General features: G+C 33.2%; 1 protein-coding gene across 1 annotated transcript; it reads right to left on the reverse strand.

Moving 5' to 3' along the window:
- Positions 1 to 3,651: 3,651 nt before the first annotated feature.
- On the reverse strand, positions 3,652 to 20,059 carry LOC129807038 (alpha-aminoadipic semialdehyde synthase, mitochondrial). The gene is made up of 8 exons (XM_055856007.1): positions 19,965 to 20,059; positions 19,705 to 19,885; positions 19,447 to 19,593; positions 13,148 to 13,324; positions 10,023 to 10,401; positions 9,384 to 9,958; positions 8,624 to 9,060; positions 3,652 to 4,939 (listed from the first exon to the last, which is right to left on the reverse strand). Exons 2-8 carry the CDS (start codon positions 19,765 to 19,767, stop codon positions 3,925 to 3,927), a joined length of 2,793 nt encoding a protein of 930 aa, XP_055711982.1. The 5' UTR covers positions 19,768 to 19,885; positions 19,965 to 20,059; the 3' UTR covers positions 3,652 to 3,924.
- Positions 20,060 to 24,614: the final 4,555 nt, after the last annotated feature.

Consider the following 24,614-nt stretch of genomic DNA (forward strand, 5'->3'; position numbering starts at 1 on the left):
ATAAAAGAATAAATTGACTTGTAGCACATGCTGTGAACCCGAAAGATTTCAAAAATAATTAAATAAATAAATAAATAAACTTTATGGCCTCTACACATTGGGAGCAATTTTTGTCAAAAATTGCTTTTTTGAAGGAAATTCCCTGCAGCGTTGTAGGGGGAAACGTCAAATTTCTGTCAAAAACGCAATTTTTGACGAAAATTGCTCCCAATGTGTAGACGCCTTTAATTACAAGTTGCTTCCAAAATTGAAAAACTGAATACAGTAGACTCTCTCAAATTCGGGCATTTGGGACCAAAATGTCACACGAATTAGAGAGAAATTCTGGCGACAAACTTTTTGAAATGCAACGATTTTTTGTTCATCTGCATACTCACATTAAGTTTACATACTCATAATTATGGTAAATTTCATGAAAATCCATTAACTCTTTCGCGTCATTAGGGTCATATATGACCAGGGGAAAAAATTTTCTTTGACTATTTACATTAATTGAAATCTAGCTGTTTGTGCACGACATCATAATAGAAGGATGTAAGATTCTTGGCTAATTTTCTCAAGACTCCGGATATTCAGGAAAAGAAAATATTTGAGATCAAAAATCACGAATTTCGAACTTTGTGAAACGACTTTTCCTTTTCAATTTTTTTTATATTAATTTTTTTTTCAGCAAAAAAATTCTTTAGAAACACAAAATAGAATATCCAAAGATTGTATATTGCATATTTTGATATAATAAACTACTCTCAATTTTCCAGAAAAGCGCGTAGAATTTTCCGGGTCATATATGACCCTATTGTCGGCAAGGGAAAAGTTTATGTAAGTATTTTCGTGCCAACAATATAGTTGGGGCAGTTGGGACATTGTTTTTCTTTGTGAAATCCAGAAGGAAAATATCTTGCTCCTGAACATTTTATCTTATATCTGATGAATTATAACATATTTTAGAGAATACTGCAAGCGTCCCATATTGTGCAATTGTATTATGTGTGAATAAATATGTGGATAAGTTTATTTTTGCCAAATACCAGACAAAATATTGTGACAGTGACTGTTCAAGGGATTACCAGGAAGATTCCTTGAACACCAGGAGTACAGTGTTCATCAAAACAATCCAGTTTGCCATGGTTTTGGCCAAATTAATAACTTCAAGCAAAAAACTCTTAGAAAGCCCGTGATATAGATTTTGAAAATGGTATGTTATGTACACTTCCCTTGAGGACAATAGGGTCATATATGACCCGGAGTTTTTCAGAGTTTTCACGCAATGGAATTTTTTTTTCACTCACAACTATTATATTTGATCATAAAGCATTAGGAAAAACTCAATTTTACATGAATTCACTAGCTGAATAAAAGTGTAACGCGAAAGAGTTAATAATGCAAAATCACATCATAACTAAAGGCGTCTACACATTGGGAGCAATTTTCGTCAAAAATTGCGTTTTTGACAGAAATTTGACGTTTCCCCCTACAACGCTGCAGGAAATTTCCTTCAAAAAAGCAATTTTTGACAAAAATTGCTCCCAATGTGTAGAGGCCATAAGACAAAATCATGGCAAAAATGGAGCATATTTGCATCATTAGAAAACTTAAAAAATATCGATGATTTTTTTTTAATTCAACTGCTTCCCGAATTAAGAAGTAGTCTGAAGTTAAAAGAGCCGAATTAGCTCTAGAGAATCTATCTAAGCAGCTACCCTGAAAATTTCAAGTCAATTGGATGAAAATTACTCCAGTTGTACCTTTGGCCACAACAGAGCGCCTAAAAAATCGACCCTCAGTCCTTGCACTGCTGCGCCGTCATTTTGTATTCAAAATTGAAATAAAAAATATTTTTCTGCTCCTCAAGACAGACCCTCAGGCCCGCGATCTCAAAGCACTAATTTTTGTAGTCAATCAAATAGCAAGTAGATCAATGAAAATTCATATTGGTCAATAAATAATTCAAAATTGTCAGTAAAATTTCTATTTTTGGCTAGTAAGAAAATAAAATGTGATCATTAATCCTTTACAAATCAAATCGAAAATACTATGATGGTTTATAACTTCTAATTTTTCCGATCACCGATAATATTTTGCTTTTTACTTTTAAGGCTATTTATTATTTATAATTTCCGTTTTGGCCGATTTTTCGGTACGGCTATGGATCAATAGTATCAAACTTCGGACAGGTTGTATTTTTAAGTTCGAAACGTGTATATTCATAAAAAATATATCTTTTTGTTATTTTCTTGAATAGTGTTGTTCAGCTTCTTCGGAACCACAAAAAGTGGTTTATTATATTTATTTTCTCTATAATAATTTTTAATACATTTAAAAATGATTAAAAGAAAAGAATAGACATTGCTTTGCGTGCAATATCGGACATAAAGTTTATCAAAGTTTCTTGCCCTTTCAGAATTCCAAAGCTCTTTCCAAAGCACCTCTCTCACAGAGGCTATACATTTTTTTCTAAATTTTTGGTTTAAAATTGAAAAACAAAATAAAAATTTAAGTAATTTGGAAAACTAAAAGAAGTGTCCAATTTTACGAACTTTTTAATATATGGCCCAGAGTTACATAATGTAAACTATTTGAAAATCTTATGTAGATTCATGGTAAATCAATATGATTTTTTTACTTACTATTATTTGTTACTTACCAGAATTACTTTTTCCTAATCTGATGTAAATTCTATTAATATTACAACCCTGGAATTAACAATTCTGATTTTTTTTTGGAAAAGGACAGTCCCAAGTGAGGACAAATACTTAAATGTGTACCTTTGTAAAATATACTTAAATTTACTAAAATAAATTCCCTTTTAACCCTTTAACGACGAGACACTTTTTACGGACTCAAAATCAACAATAAAAATTAAACTGGGAAACATAACACTGTATAACAGTGATTTTGTCCCTTGGTGCTCATGCTATTTTTACTATTGCTAGGGTCAAATGATTTACGAAAATACTTATAATTTTGATTTCATTTTGAATTTGCCTAGATTCCAGGCGCAAAAACAAAATGAAGTTAAAATGATAAGTATTTTCGTAAATCATTTGACCCTAGCAATAGAAAAAATAGCATGAGAACTCAGGGACAAAAAAAAGTTTCAAATTGTTGCACAGTGTAATCAATGATAAGTCTTACATCTAACCTTGAAAACTCCAATAGACTCTGATTCGGTGTATTTTGTGCTTCTATGAACGATAGGGACAAAAATAGCCCAAAAATTTAAGTAATTTTTGTGACAATACCAATGAATAATATTTTTCGCTTTAATGAAAAATATTACGTATGAGTATTGTAGTTTATATTGCCAAAAGGGTTTTGCTTTAAAAAGAATTCAAAGTATAAAAAATAAATAAAATCCATTATAAGTTTGAGAATTTAAAAATTCGCCATTTTTGAGCTTAAATATTTACTACATAGCAAATAGCTAGTTCTAATTTACAATTATACAGACATAAGAAAAACAATTTAATTAGTCAGGAAAAATTATTTTCATTATGGGACACCGGTGTTCCAATCGTCCTTAAAGGGTGTAACTATTCCAAATTCATTTTAAAAATGTAAAAAAAAAACTTTATGAACATGTTTTACCTTTTTTCGGGCTCCTATAATCCTGTTTGAATGTATAGGCAAACCAATTAAAATCCCAAAACCTTAAAATCAAATATACTTTATTATTTATTGCAGTATTACCAAAACTTTGCTTTTATAAATTTTATAACACTTTCCTATGAAAATTACAACAAAATTACAACAATAAAATGGCACTAAGACAAAATTTTCTTTGCAAAACAGAAATAAACTTAAGTAGAGAATTTTAATGACAAAACCAGTATTATTCAAAAATCCTATTCTTATCTACATTACTTTTAGTCAGGTAATTGATTCCATCAACAGGTATCATTCGAACAGACTTACAGGTGTGAATTAGAGGGGTTTACTGGTTTCAGTAGCCACAAGTCCTTCTGCTTCCAGACGAGTCAAAAGGGCACGGTAGATGTCTGGTGTAAAGGGTAGGACAACGCCTCGGTGTTGAATCTCACCATCGAGGATCATCTTGGCAGCAATAGCAGCTGGGAATCCAACAGTTAGAGCCATGGCAGAGTGACCTCCCTTGTGAGAAGGCTGCCCGTAGACGACAAAATTGATGCCACGTTCCTCCCTTCGGCCATCATTCCAACGAATCCCAACCTCATGGCGCAGGATCACAAGATCCCGCTCCGTTTCCGTGAAAGCCAGCTTGGAGGAGAGATAGTGACTGAGAGTGTCTAGAGGGGTGCCCATTTTCTTCACAGGAATATCCTCCAAAAGCCCTAATTGCTCAATTCCAGCACTGCTGCCAATCCTGTCGACCAGTTTTTGCTTGAGGTTCTCATAGAAGATGCTAGTGTCAGTGAGACCCAAAAGACTCACAATCAACTGTCTCCATGTGATCTCAGGACCATTGGGATGGAGCATTGTATGTGGTTCAGTATCAATCAGCCCAAGAAGTTGCATTTCCTTGATACACTCCGAGAATCCCTTGTATCGAATTGTTCCTCGAAGACACGTATGAACCTGCGTACCCAATCCATATAGATGGGAATACTTTGTGGAATCCCGATTGGGAAATCCCTCCAGAGCGAATCCTGGCAAGAAAGTCAGATCCTTCGGTGCTGACATGAGATCTCCACCACCAGATATCTCAACCAATTGTCCTTTGCTGATATACTTAGCGGCTGACAAGGTATTGAGTAGGGCTCCACGTGGAGACCAGGAGAACTTGTACCGCAGGGGATTGTCCGAGTTTTCAGGTGCTGGAAGACCTCCACAGTAACTGACGAATGACTCAATAACGCCGCCTTGTTTCTGCACATTATGGATGCAATCGAGGGCAAGGAAGTGATCAATTCCCGGATCAAGCCCCACTTCATTCATCAAAGTTACACCGGCAGCTTTAGCCCTGATTAAATTAGAAAAATAAGAAAAATCCAAAAAAATTGGTGTCTTGAAAAAATCCAAAAAGGAACTTAATGATAAAACCCAGATAAACCTGTAGCTAGTAAAATTCTATTGAGCTTGAAATATTCAATTTCAATTCAATTTTCAATTCAATTTATTTAAAAACCACTACAAACAGGGTACAACGGGTACAACCCTCTTACAAATCCGTGGCAAGCAAATATAGAAAAAAAAAGGATTTAAAAAAAAAAATAAGAAAAAAGAGCAAAAGAAAAGATAGAAAATCAAAGAATTAAGAAAGAAAAAAAAATGTCACTGGTCAAGCCCAGTCTGGAAGTGCCTCTGAATTCCCCGTGGTGCCGTACGAGCCTCACGAGGAAGAGAGTTATATAGTGAAACTCCCCTGACGAATAACGTTTTATAAAATGTGTCCTGCTCCGCCCTTGGCACAATGAACCCCCATTCTATTTCTTCTATTGAGCTTGAAATATTCCAATATTTTCCTTGAAATATTTCATTCGTACTTAGAGAGAAGTACAGGGGGTCGTTGGCCCCCTTATACGATATTCAATACAATAAAAAAAAACCTAAAATATAAGAAATTTTAAAAGTCTGAGAAAGGCTTCTACTGATTTAAAGAATCTTTTGTTAAATCTTATGAGCTTTCAAAAAGCCTGAAATCATTAATTTTGATTAAATGGTAAATTTCTGTAAAAAAACATTGCACAAAATATAAAATTAAAAGAAATAAGAAATTTAAATAGATTTTTTAATGTCTTTACATAAAAAACCCTTTTTAAATTCTTTTTATTAATTTTTTATAAATTTCCTGAGATTTTTTATGGAAAAGTCTTCTTGGTTGTTTTTATCAAGCTTTCAGTTTACAAAATACACCAGGTTCATTAAGATTGGGTATTATTAATTTAGATTAGATTTTCAAATATTCACAGAACATTTTTCATAATTTTTAATTCGTATTTCAAAGTAATTTCTACACTAAAAAGGTCTATTAAAATTATTTCTAAAGAATTTGTTGTGGAAATATTCTTGTCTTCAACAAATAATTTTATATTGAAAAAAAATCAAGATGTGGAAATGGATAAATGCCCAATTTTAAGGAGTAAGAAGCTTGATGAAACATTCAAAAAAATCAATGAAAAATTGAAGTTTTTTTTCGTAACTTTTCCATAAAAAAGAGATGGCAAAGCGTCCCAGCTTTGCAGAGTGCTCGAACTCACGAGAAAGAGCTACCCGAGTAATAATTTCTCGTACGCTTTATGTGTACATAGCGCTTCACTACCGATTATAATTATTGATCAATTTAAAAAATCATTCTGAAATAAGAAATTTCTTAAGAAAAGTTTTCGAACAAATAAAAAAGTAAAACCGGGAAAAAAGTAAATAATTTACGGGTACTAAATCCACTCATGACCGATTAAGTCAAATGCAGTCGAACTGAAAATTTTAAAATCTTTCAAAAAAAATACAAATTTAAGCAAATCACTTAAAAAAGAGGCCCTCCAAAATGGTTAAACATTGATGTTCGAAAATTTGATATCGAAATGGTTTTTCGAACATAGGTGTCCAAGGACTAAATATGCGCCTTGACTACCTCTAAAACATATTCGAAGTGAAAAGAAATCGTAAAAGTAGTTTTCGAAATAAACCAAAAACAACCGAAAAAACATTCTTTTTAGGGAATTTTACTTATAGGGGATGTAAAATTATTCAAAATCGGTACTTAACCGGTTTATTGCCGATGAAGATCTGCAGCTGGGTTTGAAATTTCAATACCTTTCCAAAAAATTCAAATTTAACAAAATCGGTTGAAAAATGGGCCCTCCAAAGTGGTTGACCTTTGACCTTCAATAATTCAAAATAGCGAATTTTCCGGTCATAGGTATGTTTGGGCGAAATGTTCGCCTGGACTACCTCTAAAACATATCCAAAAATTATTGAAAAAGTTTGCGCCAATTTTGAAAAAAAAACATAAAAACATGGTTTTGGAGGGGATAGATGGGGGGTGGGGAGGGAAAAAGACGTCAAGAGATATTGTTTTTTCATTGGGGGTCATCGAAGATTGGAAGTCGATATCTCTTACCGTTTAAGCTCCAGAAAAGTGACAAGTTGAAAAAAAGATGATTTTTAACTGCTCTCTCTCTGTGAGTTCGAGCAGTAAAATAAGGCTAATTCATTCTTTGAAAAACTGACAAAAAAAGTCCATAAGCTAACCAAATAACTTAAAATCATCAAAATCACATTTAAATACGGTTTATGCCGATATTTTCTAGTCAACTGTAAAGAGCCATTTTGGTCTAAGAACATTTCTTTAGGGACCAAGCTTAAACACAATTTCCCCCAAGAAAGACTACTTATTAACTAGAACTAGAACGTTCTTTATATGCGTTTGTGTCTAAATCCGTAAAAATCGTAAAATCGCTGAAGAAACAGTTTAAATAACAAAAACAACAAACAACAGTTCCTGACTGATTTTTTTTTTTCAAAAATCCTCAAATTCATAAAATATTAAATTAAAAATGCGACTAGAAATTTGAAAAACAAATATTCTACTCGAATAATTTTTTAATTTTGGTCTTCTTACTAAAATCCTGGCTATGCTCTTGGCTTCAGATGCTGGAATTCGGACTAATAGAACCTGATATATGGTATATTGAAGTTTAAAAAGTTTGATTCATCATAGCACCGATTCTATTGAACTTACCAAAAATCTATATTACTTTTTCGTATAATAGCTTAAGGTGCGGAATTGAAAAATTAATGAAAATTGCATAAGTGTTTCTAAGAAAAATCAGATTGAATGGATTGGGTATTGTAGCGTTTCCTAAAAAATAGGACAGCGACCAAGTATGTTCATTGTTTTCCAATTTTATTTAAAAATCGAAAAACGCAATTTCTAGCTTAAATTAGGAACTTAACATTTTAACTTTAAGATATGTATTTTTTGTTTTTTAAAGTGTTACGCTCTAGATTTCCTTTTCGATATCTAATATATCAAAACTAAAAGGTGCAAGATTCAAAAAAGGTTAATTTTACTAAGTTTTTAGTAAAAAGATCTAAGGATCAGTTTTAAGATACTAAATAGGATCACTAGTCTCTTGGGACTCCCTTGGGTAATATAAAGAAAACCCTTTCTAATGGTTTTCTTATTTTTTTGATTAAAACTTTCTTTTTTAATTATTTTTGTTTTACTTTTCTACCTTTTATGAATGAACTGTTTTAGAATTTCCATTGATCGTACTTTAATCGGAAATAAAACCAACACTGAGAAAAAAAGAGGGTGCGATTAACTTTTTTTCCTCGTAACCTTAACACTTTTTAGGTGTAAAAATACATCAACATTTTTAATGTTAATTTTACACCTTTCTAAGGGTAAAATTAACATGAAAAAGGGTAACTTTAACCCATAATACACCTAAAAAGGGTAATATTTACACCGATTTCGGATCAATAATGCAGGGTAAAATTAACATTTCCGGAATGTTATTTTAAATTTTTCGGATTTCTCTCAGTGAAGGATCTCTATATCACAAGCTCTGCCCATTGAGCTAGTGTAGCCCTTATTAGAAAAACCAAATTTTAGGATTTTCCAATGTGGGAATTTTAATTTTTTTCGAAAAATTATGTCTTTCTTATTTTGTTAAATCTTAATATAAAAAAAACTTACTCTTCATCGAGAGCAGAGACTTCATCATTGAGGTAACTAGCCGTGACCAGATGAGTATTTCCTTGAACACAGTGCTTGGCCACAAGTCCATGGAGGGAATAGGGCAGTAATGAGACAACGAGATCACTCTCTGCACACAATTCAGCCAAATGATCCTTATTATCGTGCACATCTAGGTATAGGCTGTCAACACCAGGATAGCGATCTGCCAGGCGATCACTCTCCTCCTTCAGATGCGAACATACCCTAATACTGAGCTTATCATCACGATGGAGATACTCCACAAGTGGTGCTGACACAAAGCCAGCTCCTAGGACCAGAACACTCTTTTTTCCCTCCATGGAGCATTCACTCTTGTGACGAGATCGGGAGCTCTCACGCAATTCACTGATATACTCGTAGTTGGGCGTTAATCTTCCATTGCTGGTGATTAAAGCCTGGAAAAGGAAGAAGACAATGTTGTTTACAATTTGTACCACGTCAATACAAAAATCCCATTGTAGGCTATTAAAAGCCGAAAAGCCTTGTCACGTAAGCCCCTAAATAGCCTTCGATTTGCTCTGTACTACGTGGAATATACAACTGATTAGATAACAGGCTGTAGTGGAATATTTTTAGAAATTGCGATAAGACTGTATAAACTGCTATTTCTCACGCGACTTTCATAATCAATTGACTTCAAATTTATGAATTGAAAATTTCCCAGTTCTAAAGTCCTGATTTATATCTGGGATCACTCTGGGATCTATTTCTGACTTACCCCATAAACCGGTTCGGAGAAATTATGAGCATCCAGGGGTTTTGTTGCATCACTCTGCAAGATGTCCATTGTGAATGGGTAGAGGAGATCACCGAAAAAATCCGTTGATTCTCGTGGAAGTTGTGTGGGCATGTTATCAATGGAACAGACAAGTACTCCAGGACCTTTGAAACTCTTTGTATCCTTATTCCTATCTGCATCATAGAGGCAGAAGGGTGTGTCGATAGTTGTGCACTCATTCATGAATTCAATTGAGCCACCTGGATCTGCAGAGATATCACAAATGGCCAGCATTCGGTGGGGAAGGGCTGGAGCGCCCCTACTCGTTGGCAACCACGGCGTATTGGCAGGCCTGAGAAGATTCTTGGCATCGGGAATGGTCATAAGCTTTGGACTGCCCACAGCCCAGTAAATCCCATTGATGATGACCGATGCAAACGGTGCAATCTTTCGACTGAACGTTGAAATGTATCGCTCAGGGTACTGTTCGTACTCTTGAGGATCAAATCCGCCTCCCTCACGGCGTTCCAAGTGATCAGCTCGACTCACTTCGCAGCCGTACAATTTATTCTGATCTAATTCGAAAATACAATCAATTAGAACTCTGACCATTTTTGATGATCGCATCTTGAAACTTACTTCCATGCTCAGATACTTTCTGTATCATCTCTGGGGGTACGTATTCAATTGGCAACTCGGCAAACACCTCTTGTGCCCCCTGAGAAACATTCCCTGACCCCGAGAAGACAAAAGTCAATGGACCAATGGAACTTGGCATCATACCCAGAGAAATCTCATAGCCGCAATCTCGGATCGCCTGGCGAGCCATTGAAGAATTTCGGTAGTTGTGAGCCGGACCCACGTGCATGAAGGGAGTATGGTGACCAAGAGCTAGGAGACGAAGTCCCAGACCGTGCAGGATATTCACCATTCCAGCTACGCCGGCGTACTTTCCGAAAGCTACAAGTCTCTGTCCATTTTCGTCCATGATCTTCTCATAGTCGAGCAAGCGAATGTTCTAAAAATATTTTTTTATTTAATCAATATTTAAGTTTATATAAAATAAATAATAAAAAAAACTAAAAGAAATAAAGATAAATTGTTTTTTTTATTGTAAGTAAATTTTAAGCAATGAGGCTTTATTCTCTAATTCTGCCAATAGAATTTAATTTTTAAGGTTCAGTTTAGAGAAATATTTTGTTTAGGGGGTACTGGGGCAAAAAGTCACAAAACGGATATTTTATTTTTTTACAAGCTACTCGAGCGTTTCAAAAATTTCTAATTATCGCAGTTTTATAGGAAATTTACCGCTCTACAACTTTTTGAAAGTAATTTTCCTCTATTTTGTAAGAAAATACATTTATCGAGCCAATTTCTAAAAGGTAATTTTGTGACTATTCTCAAAAATAATGGGGCAAATAGAACCAGACATGGGGTACAGTAGAGTCTCTTAAATTCGAACGCTCGGGGGTATTTTTGACATTTCTCACCTCCCAAATTCGAACGATTATTTCAAAATTAACGAAATTTGTGTGAGATTAAATTGTACTTTGAATCAAATTCCCGTACTTTCTCGCAAGTCTTAGTGGTAACATACTTCCTTTTCACTTTACACGACCATAATGTATGTAAACATTCAGGAAGAAGCACATAAATATGATTTTCATTCATCAAGAATACGAACTTTCTAACATAACCTCACAATTGACATTTTGAATCCAAACGTCGTTCGAATTTGAGAGATTCAGATTTGAGAGACTCTACTGTATTATCATATTTTGGTTCGCTTCGTTACGGACTTCCGTAAATTTGAAAAAATACCTAGAGGACATATTTTCATAGAAAATTTATTCATCTACAGCTTTGTAAAACACCGTTTTCTCTGCGAAAAGCGGTTTCTATGAGAAAAGCGGTTTTCAAGCTATTTTAGAAAAAAAAACACACAAAAGACTGCAAATCGTTTGACCAATGCAAACAACAAGCGGCGAGACATGATAATGACGTTTCTTTTCGCCAAGAGACATCAGAAATTGCTTTGCTTTTTTGTTACTATACCTTTTGTTACTTTTTACCCCAAGTGGCCATTTTTAATAAAAAGATTTCTGGAGAAGAGAACTTTTGTGAAACTCTAAAATAGATAGCGGATTCGTATTCAAAAAATCCAAATTATTTAGAAAATATTCACCAGTGCATCAATTTTGGAAAATAAGTACGTAATAATTGTTATCTTCTGGAAGGAAAATATTTCAAAAATAGGGCTAAAAATTTCAATATTTTTTATTTTCTAAATTCCTCGTTCGAATTCTAAGAAACTTACGACATTGAAGAAGGTCTATGGATGCTATCTATAGAAAAAAAATTGAGCCGCTATCTTTTTTACCTTGGAAGATATTGAATTTTGAATTTTTCGATTTGTGACTTTTTGCCCCAGTCTCCCGTATTCATTGAAAAATATTAATAATAAAATATTATTATTTGCAAACATTCATTACTAAATGAACAAATAAATATATTTCTAATTAATGTTGAGTATAAATCTTATTAATTAGGACATGTATCGCATGTTCTAAATCGAAATATGACACAAATAGGTAGGGGAAAGTATTCTCCCTTCGAACGTTCATGCCTTCGAATAATGTGAATTTTCTCTTATTTTTCCTAAGAGACTTACACATTTCTATTAAATATTAGTTAGCTTCTTATCAATTATTGATAATTTCCTGATAATTACGTGAAAGTCTCTTAAGGCCTCTACACATTGAGAGCAATTTTCGTCAAAAATTGCATTTTTGACAGAATTTTGACGTTTCCACTTACAGGGCTGCAAGCAATTTTCTTCAAAAAAGCGATTTTTGGCGAAAATTGCTCCCAATATATAGAGGCCTTTAGGAAAGAAATCACATTATTCGAAGGCATGGACGTTCGAAGGGAGAGTACTTTCCCCTAATTAGATTTTTCTTGAAATCGTAGAAAAAAAAATATGAAACAGCTCTGTATTAAAAGATAATCAACTACTTAACTCTTACTTTCAATAGAGAACCATAGAGAACAAATTGAAATGAATTTGTTAATATTAATTGCTCATGGAACTCAAAGACTTAATGTATAATTTTTCTATAAATTAAATTTTAAATCTTGAATTTATTTGTTATCAACATTATTTTCTCCGATCATCGAAATCGCAAAACGTTCTTCTTGAATTAAATAAGAGTCAATTAACAACAGAAAGAGATTATCAAATAAGCCATCGGCATCTTCGTCATCTGAAAAATTTCCTTCATAAATGCCATTAAAGCGCTGTTGGCCAAGGAAGAAGCCATAAGACACAAGGAATTACCAACTAACTGAATTTTTCTCGAGTGCAATTAGCATTAAGGGCCAGGGAAAATCTCACGAATATATAACATTTCAAAAGCATTCCTCTGCTATGAAATCCCATTGAGACTATAAATAGAGCTTTCGCGACAGGCTCAAACTTTCCAAGCGCAAGTGGTTTCGGAAGCGCGTGAATCCGAGTGCTGATATAGGTTCAAGTTTATGAAGTATCACTGGGAAGAAAAAAAAATCCTGAAAGAGATTCTTATCTGTGAGTAGTGATAAGCTCATGAAAATGCTCATTCTCTCATCGTATTTTTCACTTCACGAGTTTTGTTGTTTACGCGTGGAGTGTTTGTTGATTTCCCCAGTGACATTCACTAAATTTTATTTCCTTTTCCTGAATCCATCGCATGAATCATGGGCTCTTGACAAGGTGTTATACCCACCTTCTCCAGGATAGCATCCAACAGGGGCATATTAGTCTCCTGTGCCTTGATCGTGTGCGAGAAGATGCAGTAGGTTTTTGAGGGAATTAGCTGATCTACAGGTACTTGTTTCACCCCAAAAATCACAGAAGCTTCACTAATGTCCTCCTGAACCACAGCTCCAGCATTCAAATATGCCTGCAAGATGAGAAAGTAACATTTTTATTGACTAATTAGCATCCAAAGCGGTTAGTTTCAGAATCTGACAAAGAAATATTCCCAAGAGAAAAATAAACTTACTATTATTTTTAATAATCAGTTTAATTGTTTACTAATATAATTCTTATTTTTGACAGAATATTTGCTTTAATACTTTTTATTTACAAAATCAAGTCTTACAAGTAGCGTAATGCCTTGTATTACTACAATTGAAAAATGAAAATGGAGTTATTTTAAAAATTTTTAATATAGGGGAACGTAGGGTAAGTGTGCCAAATTCCGGCCAGCTTGCAATTTCGGCCACATTTTTTGTTCCTCGAATTTCCATGAATTTTTAGTTTTTGCATACTCTTGAGATTGTACAATGCAAAAAATAACAAAAAATGTCGCTTCGACGAGCAAGATGATCTGAAAAAGACATTGAAAGAATTCTGGAAGGGCAAGGAACTATGAGAATGAAGGTGGCCGAAATAGGCCACCAATGCTATGTCTACATTTTTATTCATTTTAAAAAATATTAAGAATGATTTTAGAAAAAATAAAGATGATAAACTGTCTGCAAGGTTCCAAGCAACACTTCTTATAAAAGAGTAACGAAAATATTCAATTTTTATTAAAAATATTACATTTCAAACTTGAGACTTTGTCGCTTGCATGCAACTATGCCAAAATTTGGCACACATACCCTACTCTTCCTTCGAATGTTCATGCCTTCGAGTATTGTGAATTTTCTTTTAGTTTTCCAAAGAGACTTACACATTTCTATTAAATATTAGTTAACTTATCATCAATTGTTGATAATTCTGTGATAATTTAGTGTAAATCTCTTACGAAAAACAAAAGAATTTCACATTATTCGAAGGCATGAACGGCATGAACGTTCGAAAGGAGAGCACTTTCCCCTACTTTTATATTACCCAGAATAATTGATTGGAAACTTCAGCTATTGCCGTTTAAATAAAAGACGGTAGGAACATAGTAATTCTCCCTTCACAAATAAATCACAGAAAAAACATATTTTGAGATAAAAAGTGATTTTAAGGACGATTGGGTCACCAGTGACCCAAAAATGAAATTTTTCCTATACCCTTCTAAAGCTATGTTTCAGTCTAAAAAGTCAGAAAATGTGATTTTTTCAGACACCCAATTTTTGATCCTCTCGTCATTAAAGGGTTAAAAGTTTATAAGTTTGACCTTTGTACAAAATGCCTGGTTTTTGGTTCTTGAAACTTCAATTTGTTTGGAAGGCTACATGTTTTTCATTTTCAAATTCTTACAAGAAAATCTCTTAACAAAATCTGTACACAGCTCTCTCCGATATCCGGCACTTCGATATCCGGCTGACAGCTGTCAAACACTGACGGTTGATCAATTCAAAACGTTTTTTACGAAACATGCAGCTTGTCCAGCATGAATTAAAATGTTATTTTCACTTTATCAATGCCTTTGATACTTGATTGTGTTACAGAATGAAGCATAAGCGCACCATCGAAGAAAATTCTGTTGTTTTTCGAAAGAAAATAAATTCACACAGCGCAAAATAGAAAAACCGTTGACTAGATTCAAAAACCGGAAATGTCATTTTGTCCCCACGTCAGCCGGATATCGGAGAGAGCTGTGTACTATTTATTGGTTAATTTTGCATAAATAAAAATGACAGTAGAAGTTGCAATTTTAATTAGAAATCAATACTCCAGAAACTAAAAATAGGTAGGTATACTATAAACAGAAAAGTGCATTTTTCGTAGAAGTATTATATAATTAGAAACTTAACATTTGATAGAAAAGTCTCATTAGGGGAGACTGGGGCAGATTAGCCAGCAAATGAAATTTTTCATTGTGTATAATTTGTACAAAAAATTTTTGTACCAGGCTGAAAAATATTTCAATGAATAGGAAGGGATATGTTTACTTCGAATACATGTACAGAGGTGCGCAAGAACCGTTGAAACCGAATAAACGTCAAAATAAGTTTGTTCTGGTAGCGCTTTGATCATTGACGTACATCTTTCATTTGACGTTTATTCGAAGTCAACGGTTCTTGCATGCCTCTGAAATAGTGGTTACCGCAATATCCCTTTTAAAGCAGGCTATAACATCCCACTGTCTAATACCATGCGTGGCTAATTCTACCCCGGTCTCCTCTACTTGGAAGAAAGTCACTTTGCAGCATTTAATTCTTCAATGAAACTTGAAAATAAGGGACTAGAGAAAGAATGCGCAATCTGAGGTCATTGCGCATCTTGAAATTCTGTTAAGGTTAAACTTTGCGCGGGATTCTCTCAATATCTCTTTATTGTGCCTCCCAATGGAGTTTATTGTGTTGAATGATAACCCCATGAGGAGCATGTTTGGAGTAATCTAATCATTGTGATATTCTTTGCCTGTCTTTTCAAGTCCCAATTGATGCGATTTGTGTGTGAGTTGCGTGGACAATTTTGATGAGACACTTGAGGTGATTTGCGAGATTTCCCGTTTCTGGCTAAATCACAAGCCAGGGGAAAACACCTGAACCACGAGTAGATAAGACTTTTGTTTTTACTTACTTGTCCGTGTGGAAAAATTTACGCACTTCCAATTAAAATCATTGCTGAAGATCTTGGAAAATGAGGTGTAAACAACAACGAAACTTTTAAAAGCGCAATTGCCACATCTTTTTCTTTGTTTACTCAGGGACTTAGTTGGAAAACTTGATATTGGAAAATATTTTTAAAAAAAGCAGGATCTTTTTTATAACAGACAAATTTATAGAAGGAAAAATGAAACGTATTTTTATCCAAACTTGCAGAGAGATCATTTGCATTTCGAATAATTTCAATCAATAATTTTTAATTAGCCTAAACAATTAAAGCTATCGACATATTAGATAATTTTTTAAATCTTCTAAATATGACGTGTATAATTATATATCTTAAATTTTATAGAGTTTAAAAGTTGATGTTTTTAATTCTAAATTATAGAGACCCTTCCTAATTTTCAAGCTTATCCTCAAAATTTTATTTTTAGATTAGAGGTTTAGTGATCTCAACTTTAAAGCCTAAAGAAATCCTATAGATAAAAATAGAAAATCTTTAACAGAGAAAGCCTGTCCAGACGAAGACTCTTCTAAGCCAACGGTACCAATCACTGTTCAGCTGGGATGGTAACTCTGAGGGGTGCTACAACGACGGCTAACCTCAAGTTATGATACGAAGGCACAATCGAATCGGCTCCTCGGTCGGTCTTCACCAGCGAATCGAGGAGGACGCCAGATTCGTGGCTGTCTTGGAATGGACAATGGAGCCTATGTTCTGATATGGGGTCTGTAGCATTCGTGCTACATGAAGTTGAGCTTTTTCTTAAGTATCCATCTTTCGAAATTTTACCCTATTCTCAAAAAATTTTTAAAAATATATGGAGCAAAAATATTAATCAACACTAAACGAAAAATAGGTTGACAAAAGATGCAAAGGGTGAGCCAAGACGCACACCAATTAAGCCTTAAATTTAAAACTATAATAAATTTTATACTGTAAGTATCTTAAGGATTCTCAATTGAAGTAGATTTTTTTTAAATTTCTCAGTGAATTATATTTTGAATTTAAATCAGATTGAGGGTCCTCTGTCGACCAGACAGAAGCAAGTTCCTGCTAGAAGTGGACTGGAATATTTTAAGGGATATGGTGGGTAACCTTACAGGTCACTTTCTAAAGTTGCACTTGTTAAAAATGAATTTAGAAACAGTAGAACACTTCCTTTGGGAGTGCCTGGTACTGCAAACCTATAGGGATAAACATTTCCAACGAAACAAATAAGGTGACTTGTTGTCAAAAAACATTCTTGGGTTTATTCAAGAAATCGACTGGTTTTAAACTTAAGAAATGACACACAGAAGATACACAGGGTTTTCTAGCCTAGGTATCGAAGCCTGCTCTCATTCAAACTAATCTATCTAAATATAAAATAGGTTAACAAAATAAATAAAAGATTAGCCAAGACGCACACCAAATAAGCCTTAAATGTAAAACCGTAATAAATTTTATACCATAAGTATCTTGATGATTCTCAATTGAAAGGGATTTTTTTTATATTTCTCATTGAATTGTATTTTCAATTTTAGTCTAATAACAGTAATATTTTATTCAAATTTATTTAACGACACTATCACTTACGACTGTCGCCATTTCAGCGATGCTTCAAACCAAGGACAAGATAGTAAAGTCCTTTTATTGATGGCATATTTTGCCACCTTGAGATTGATCTATTTAAAAAGGCTCCAAGTGAAGAGTCTAGACGTGAGCTAGTCCAGAGGTCTAGCTTTTATGGTAGGTGTCTCAGCTCACTATGAATATTTTTGCGCTCACTTTTCTCGCCAGCCCTTTTCGTACAATTGAATTTGTATTGCCTTTCATCCTTTTCTTATTAACAATCTAATTTTGATGATATTAAGATTTTTACAAAAAAAAAATCTTTTAAAAATGCTAAGATTTTTGAAGAAAAAATTTTTTTATGTTAAATGAGAAAGTGAAAAAATAAATGCAAGACAAGTTTATTGCAAAATATTTAACTATTTCAAGCATTTGAAGTGTGTTAATCTCTCTGTACTTTCCGATGAATAGTTAAGAAAACATTTTAGATTTTAAGTAAAAATGTACTAGAATTAATGGTGTGTGTCTCGGCTTACTATAAAAAATTTGTCTTTCACAGTTTATCTGTAGAGTAAAATGAGGTAATTTGGAACTATTTACAATTTAATACATTTGAAATTTTCTAACTCTTTTAGAGATTCAAAAGAAAGGAATCTGTTCCTTTTCTTCTTAATCGTTTTTTTATTCTATTTTGCGGTCTTTGTTTTCTCTTTCCTCATCTGAAACAGTGAGAAAATTTCAAGTGTCCCAAACTGTAAATGGTTCCAAATTACCTCATTTTACCCTAATTCGGGACATTTATGAATTTTTGTGATCTTATTGTCTTCTTTCATCCTAAATATAAGATAAAGAATTTTTTAATGGATGGAAGTTGGACCAAAAAATGCAGAAGTTAACGTTAAAGGTTAGTAATTGACGGATAATGTGTTCAATTCCTACACTGAGAAAAAAACGGGGGTGCGATTAACTTTTTTTCCTCATAGCTTTAACACTTTTTAGGTGCAAAAATATATTAATATTTTTTAATGCTAATTTTACACCTTTTTAAGGGTAAAATTAACATGAAAAAGGATTACTTTAACCCCTAATACACCTAAAAAGGGTAATATTTACACCGATTTCGGATCAATACTGCAGGGTAAAATAAACATTTTCGGAATGTTATTTTAACTTTTTCAGATTTCTCTTACTCAAGGGTAAGTGTGCCAAATTCCGTCCAGCTTGCAATTTCGGCCACGTTTTTTGTTCCTCGAATTTCCATGAACTTTTAGATTTTACGTACTCTAAAGATTATACAAATGCAAAAGAATACCAAAAAATGTACCTTCGACAAACGAGATTACATGAAAAAGATATTGGAAGAATTCCCAAAGGGCAAGGAACTATGAGAATGAAGGTGGCCGAAATAGGGCACCAAAGCTATGTCTATATTTTTATTCATTTTAAAATGTATTAAGAATGATTTTAGAGTAAATAAAGACGGTAAACTTTTTACAAGATTCCAAGCAACACTCTTTCAGAAGAAAGAATTTAAAAAAAATCAAATTTGTATTTAAAATATTACATTTCAAACTTGAGACTTTGACGCTTGCATGCAACTATGCCGAAATTTGGCACACTTACCCTACATACTTCTATATCCTTAATTTTTATTTATTTCAACTAATAATGAATGAGAAAAAAAGTAAAAGGTGATATTTAGCCATTAACTCTCTCTGGCGGAAAAGGCAATAAATTCCCCGTATCTCTTATCTCTGGAGATGATCTGACGAGATGAAATGGAAAAACTTGGAATTGCCAAGAGATTCCAGTGAGAACCAACAAATATCACCGAGTGACATTTTTCGCACACTCCACTCGATAAGACACTGATAAGACATTATTCTCTGCCTTAATTCCCATCCTGAGTAGCACAATTCTCATTAAGAAGCCCATAGAAACTCGTGCATTAGGTTTAAGATCTCGTGATGTTACCTGCATTGGGTAGGATCGTCGATTGGAAGGCTGCACAATGACCTTGATGCCCTTTTTCGTGAGGCGTTTAACATGACTTGGATTAAAGGGAGCTCTTCTTTCCCACACAGACTGATCCTCTCTCCGGATTGCCAGTACTTTGCCCGTCTGGAAGAGGATGCAGTGTTAGTGGAAAAATCCATGGAATTTTTCCAGCATTCTATCCGATAGTATTGATCGGATATTTTTTTGTGAGGTCTCGTGCCCTCTTCAACTCACATGCTTGAAACGCCGCGAGAAGTTCACAGCAAACGGATTGAAGTTCCTCAAATGCAGAAACATCTCTAACAGATCACTTTCACAGGCACCAGTATGTTATTTTTTTTTTATTTCGTAAATTTTTAGTCTCAACCCACCGAGTATTCAGAGGCTACTGATGAGAAGTCCCGGACGACCACGGCTGGACGCACCGAGAGTGGTTGGTGAGAAAAAAAATTGATAGTGATAAGACAAGTTTGTTGCTATTCAGATATTCTCACTTTTTGTCATTGAATCATCAACCTTCTACTAGACGATCCTATTGCAAATTTCACGTTGTAACAGCCACACAAACACCGTATTATTGGCCAATTGTGAAAAGATTAATCCTCTCAATTGGACCCTGGAGAGTGATCTTATCACTGCCGTTAATCCTAATTCAAACACTTCAGGAAATCTCCCAAATGTAGGCAAAATTCATAAGTGAAACATATTTCTTGCAACATACAATTTCTTTAAATTTTTTGTGATAATCTTGATTTCTTCTTCGTTCTTCCCTTGTATATTTTGTACTTATTATATTAAATGCATATAATTTTTGTGGAATCTTGGAAGAGTATCCAGTTCCATTAAAGAGCGTGTTTCATCATGTTTCACATCAGCAAAAGCTTCCAATTTAAACTCAATTAACGTTATCTGGAAAAATTTTCTGATTTAATTTAAAAAAAATTATCCATAGAATATCCTTAACTAAGATATATAACTAAGAATAGAACAAATATCTAAAAGATTCTAAGTTAGAAATAATTTTTAGTTTAATAAATAAAGCATTTTATTAAAAGAACTTTTCAAATTTCTTTTCAAAAATGGCCCAAATTGACTGTAAGCAAATGGTTTAGTTGCATTTAGTTCTTGAGATAATCCCAAAAGAGATGATTTTAGATGAAAAAACTTACAGAAACATTTCTGTAACCCTTTGAACATTTTTTGAGCGGGACGTGCCAAACTAATGAATTCAGTTTCCATTGATACATAGCTCTCTTGTGCATTAATCTTCAACACAAGCTACAAGGAAGTGGAAGATATATCACCTAGGGTAAGTGTGCCAAATTTCGACCAGCTCGCAATTTCGGCCACCTTTTTTGTTCCTCGAATTTCCTTGAATTTTTAGTTTTTGCATTCTCTTGAGATTGTACAATGCAAAAGAATAACAAAAAATGAAGCTTCGACAAACGAGATGACGTGAAAAAGACATTTGAAGAATTCCCGAAGGGCAAGGAACTATGAGAATGAAGGTGGCCGAAATAGTATCAAGAATGATTTTAAAGTAAATAAAGACGATAAACTGTCTACAAGGTTCTAAGCGACACTCCTTAAATAGAAGGAATGAAAAAAATCAATTTCTATTAAAGATATTACATTTCAAACTTGAGACTTTGGCGCTTGCATGCAACTATGCCGAAATTTGGCACACTTACCCTATAACACCTCCAATGCTCCCAATATAGTGCATTCCCTAAAAGACACAATATGTACTGTACGTTCCTTATATTTATTAAAGCCTGATCCTAAAATTAAAAATAAACCTACAAAAGATACAACGATCTGAAAATGGTTTTGATTCAGATTAAAATTTAATTTCAAGCTTTATATGCCAATTATTTTTGAGTTAATTGTTCTTATTTATCAATAACATGGTTCACTTATTGATTTTATATGATTCATTAATCATCTCTAAAAATCGTAATAAATATTTGAATAATATTTGATTAGAAATGAAGCAGTCGAGTTAAGAATTCAAGACCTGTCAGGTAAATCCAGTCCTAACTAATTCGGTTCAGAATTAAGTAAGACAAAGTACTCTCCCTTCGAACGTTCATGCCTTCGAATAATGTGCATTTTCTTTCATTTATCCTAAGCAACTAACACATTTCTATATTAAATATTAGGTAGCTTATCATCAATTCTTGATAATTACGTATGCAAGTCCCTTAGGAAAAATAAAAGAAAATTCACATTATTCGAAAGTATGAACGTTCGAAGGGAGAGTACTTTCCCCTATGCTTTCCATTGTGGTTTGATCGTTTGATATTGACTTTGAAAGAATTTCCTGTGGATAGTCCAAAAACAAAATTCCTATCCAAAATTTCTTGCTATTTAGACTACAGGCAATTCCAAATCCTCCAAGGCTGTTAAGGAGGAGTAGGGTAAAATGGGATAATTTGGAACCATTTACAATTTGGGACATCTGTTTTAGAGATTCAAAAGGAAGAAATCTGTTCCTTTTCTTCTTAAACGTCTTTTTCTTCTATTTTGCGGTCTTTGTTTTCTCTTTGCTCATCTGAAACAGTAAGAAAATCTCAAGTATCCCAAATTGTAAATGGTTCCAAGTTACCTCATTTTACCGATCAAAATGTGATTTTCAGGGAAACAGAATAGTACGAGTTTTAGACTAGTGGTTTAGCCCAATTCCCAGGTGTCTAAAAGCCCTTAAGGCTTAAGTAAAGGTTTTCCAAAATTTAATGATATTTACCCTGAATATTCAATCTTAAAATAAATTCCCAATAATCTTACCACATATTAGAAAACTTAAGCCAATCAATGGCTAAACCAGCTTAATCTTAGATCTGAATGCCGTATTATTAAATATTGCTTAACTGTAATATTTTGTGATATTCGCTAAAGAATTTCTAAATTTACTATTTCTGTATATTAATCTCCCACAAGAAGCATTTATCGCTATAAATGAGTAGAGATGTCTGACATCTATACGAAAACGATGGCGAAAACTTTACAAATTTCTTCTATATAACCGCATAGAAGAGGTCCATATTTGAGTGAATGGGGAATTTTTACATCCGAAATATAACAAATATTTATTTTAAGATATAATCACGGCATTATGTTCGGTAAAATGTATCGAATATGACTGAATAAAATATAATCACTCTGTAATACCAATATTATAACTATCGAATGAAGAACTGTCATTTCTTTTCCATTTTTCTTTAAGACTTTCTCAAATATTTTTCACGAATGAATAATTATTATTTATCTTCACCAATTCAGTCAGATTTAAAAAGCCTCGTGCACTTTTATTGTGTATGAAAGTTTATTAATGCAACGACCGTTTTCCGTGAGAGGACACAAATTTAGTGAATAAAATTGCATTTCCGACTTAAAATTCCCAGGGGAAAGTTGTAAAATTAAAGAAAGTAAAATTGAATGAATTTTCCACCCTTTTCATCATATTATTTAAAAAGTTTATAAATTTTAGATTTTAACTGTGCTAATTAACAGAATATATCGCTTTAAACACAAATCTAGACAGTTATCGGCACATATCAATGTTTTTTGCATTATTTTAATTTTAAATTGTTTGGTGAAACCCAATTAATGTAATTTTTTATGCCATAATCCTTTTTTATTCTAATAAAATAAAATAAAGATATTATAACCCGAATAAGTACAAAATATAGAAGAAAACACGTCTTTACATATTTTTGTTATTATATTCACATTATGTTCTACATTGTATACAAAATATGGATTTTTATAACAATTATATCACTACACAATAGAAAATATCAAAACACTGTAAATTATGCTTTTCATGAACTTTTTCTGGGCACTCTTTCTGCAATTTTGTTTCATGTAAAATGATCAGGAAGCTGTCCTAATGCTTGTACTTTTGATATACAGCAATTAAAGAAATAAAATGTTAGCTTTCACAAACAAAGTATTAATTCACTATTTTTCCATTAAATTACACTTACTTTGTCGAATTTAATCCCTTCTATCTACGTACTCAACTATACTGGACACGCTGGCACACTTCAAGGTTTTAATTTTTATGTTAAATATTACTTTTTTCACAATTTTTCACTCGAAGATGAACCTCTGCTAAGTAAACAAAAAGCAAAATTTGATAATCTGGCTGCTTTCTACAAAAAAAAACACAAGTCGTATACAAGTTTTCCCTAAAGGGAACAAATATAACTAAAAAATATCAAAACATGATGTTCATACAATTTCACGACATTATGTCAACATAACAGCGAAAATATGTAAGATAAATATACTTTCGATATTTTCGACATTGATTTACATATTTTCACTCAAAAATGGATTATATTATGACCTTTTATGGATCTAAAAACATTTAGTCGTAATTTTAAGGGGAAATTTCAATATATTAACTGGAATTTATCAAATAAAATGTATTATTCTTATTAATAGAAAATAACTGATATTTTCTATACATTTTTTAGTTAAGTTGTTTTTTTTTTGGTATTTATCGCGTATAATTTTCAGTTTATATACTTCCATTTTGTTCATACATTATATTTTTTAGAAATAGATTGGTTACGTTGAAAATATGTTGGTTACATTTGAGACACATTATTTGGATATCAAATGCCGCTTGCGACTCACCTGACCATCTCTCCTTAAGTCCTGCAGAAAATGAAGCAAAATCATTCCAAAGAACCTGTAAAACTCCTCTTCTTCCTAAAAAGAGAAACTCCCTCTCTGGATCCTAAAGCTTCCAATTTAAAGCGAAAACTTTTGATGAAATCCCAATAATTTAAACGTGATTTTGGTATGGGAAAACAATATAATTAAATCTTTCTTTTTTTGTACAGTTTGCACTCTCCTATGGAATCAATCTGAATAAAGTGGTATTACAAATTACAACGTAAATATACTTGTTCCAAGCGAATCATCCCCCGATGAAGTATCATCAATTAGGAATAACTTTACAGGGCAGCCGCCTCGGGAATGAGGGAAGCAAAAAATGAGAGGACAAAGGTGCGTAGAAAGGCAATCACAGGGATTCTATTTGTCTCATCGCGGACAACAGCGTCTGACGCCTCATCAGCCTCATTATTTGGCTGCTGAGCATCATTATTGTTCTGGGCATTTTGTGGTGG

This window comes from Phlebotomus papatasi, chromosome 3 (genome assembly GCF_024763615.1).
Source record: "Phlebotomus papatasi isolate M1 chromosome 3, Ppap_2.1, whole genome shotgun sequence".
In the NCBI taxonomy this organism is placed as follows: Eukaryota; Metazoa; Arthropoda; class Insecta; order Diptera; family Psychodidae; genus Phlebotomus; species Phlebotomus papatasi.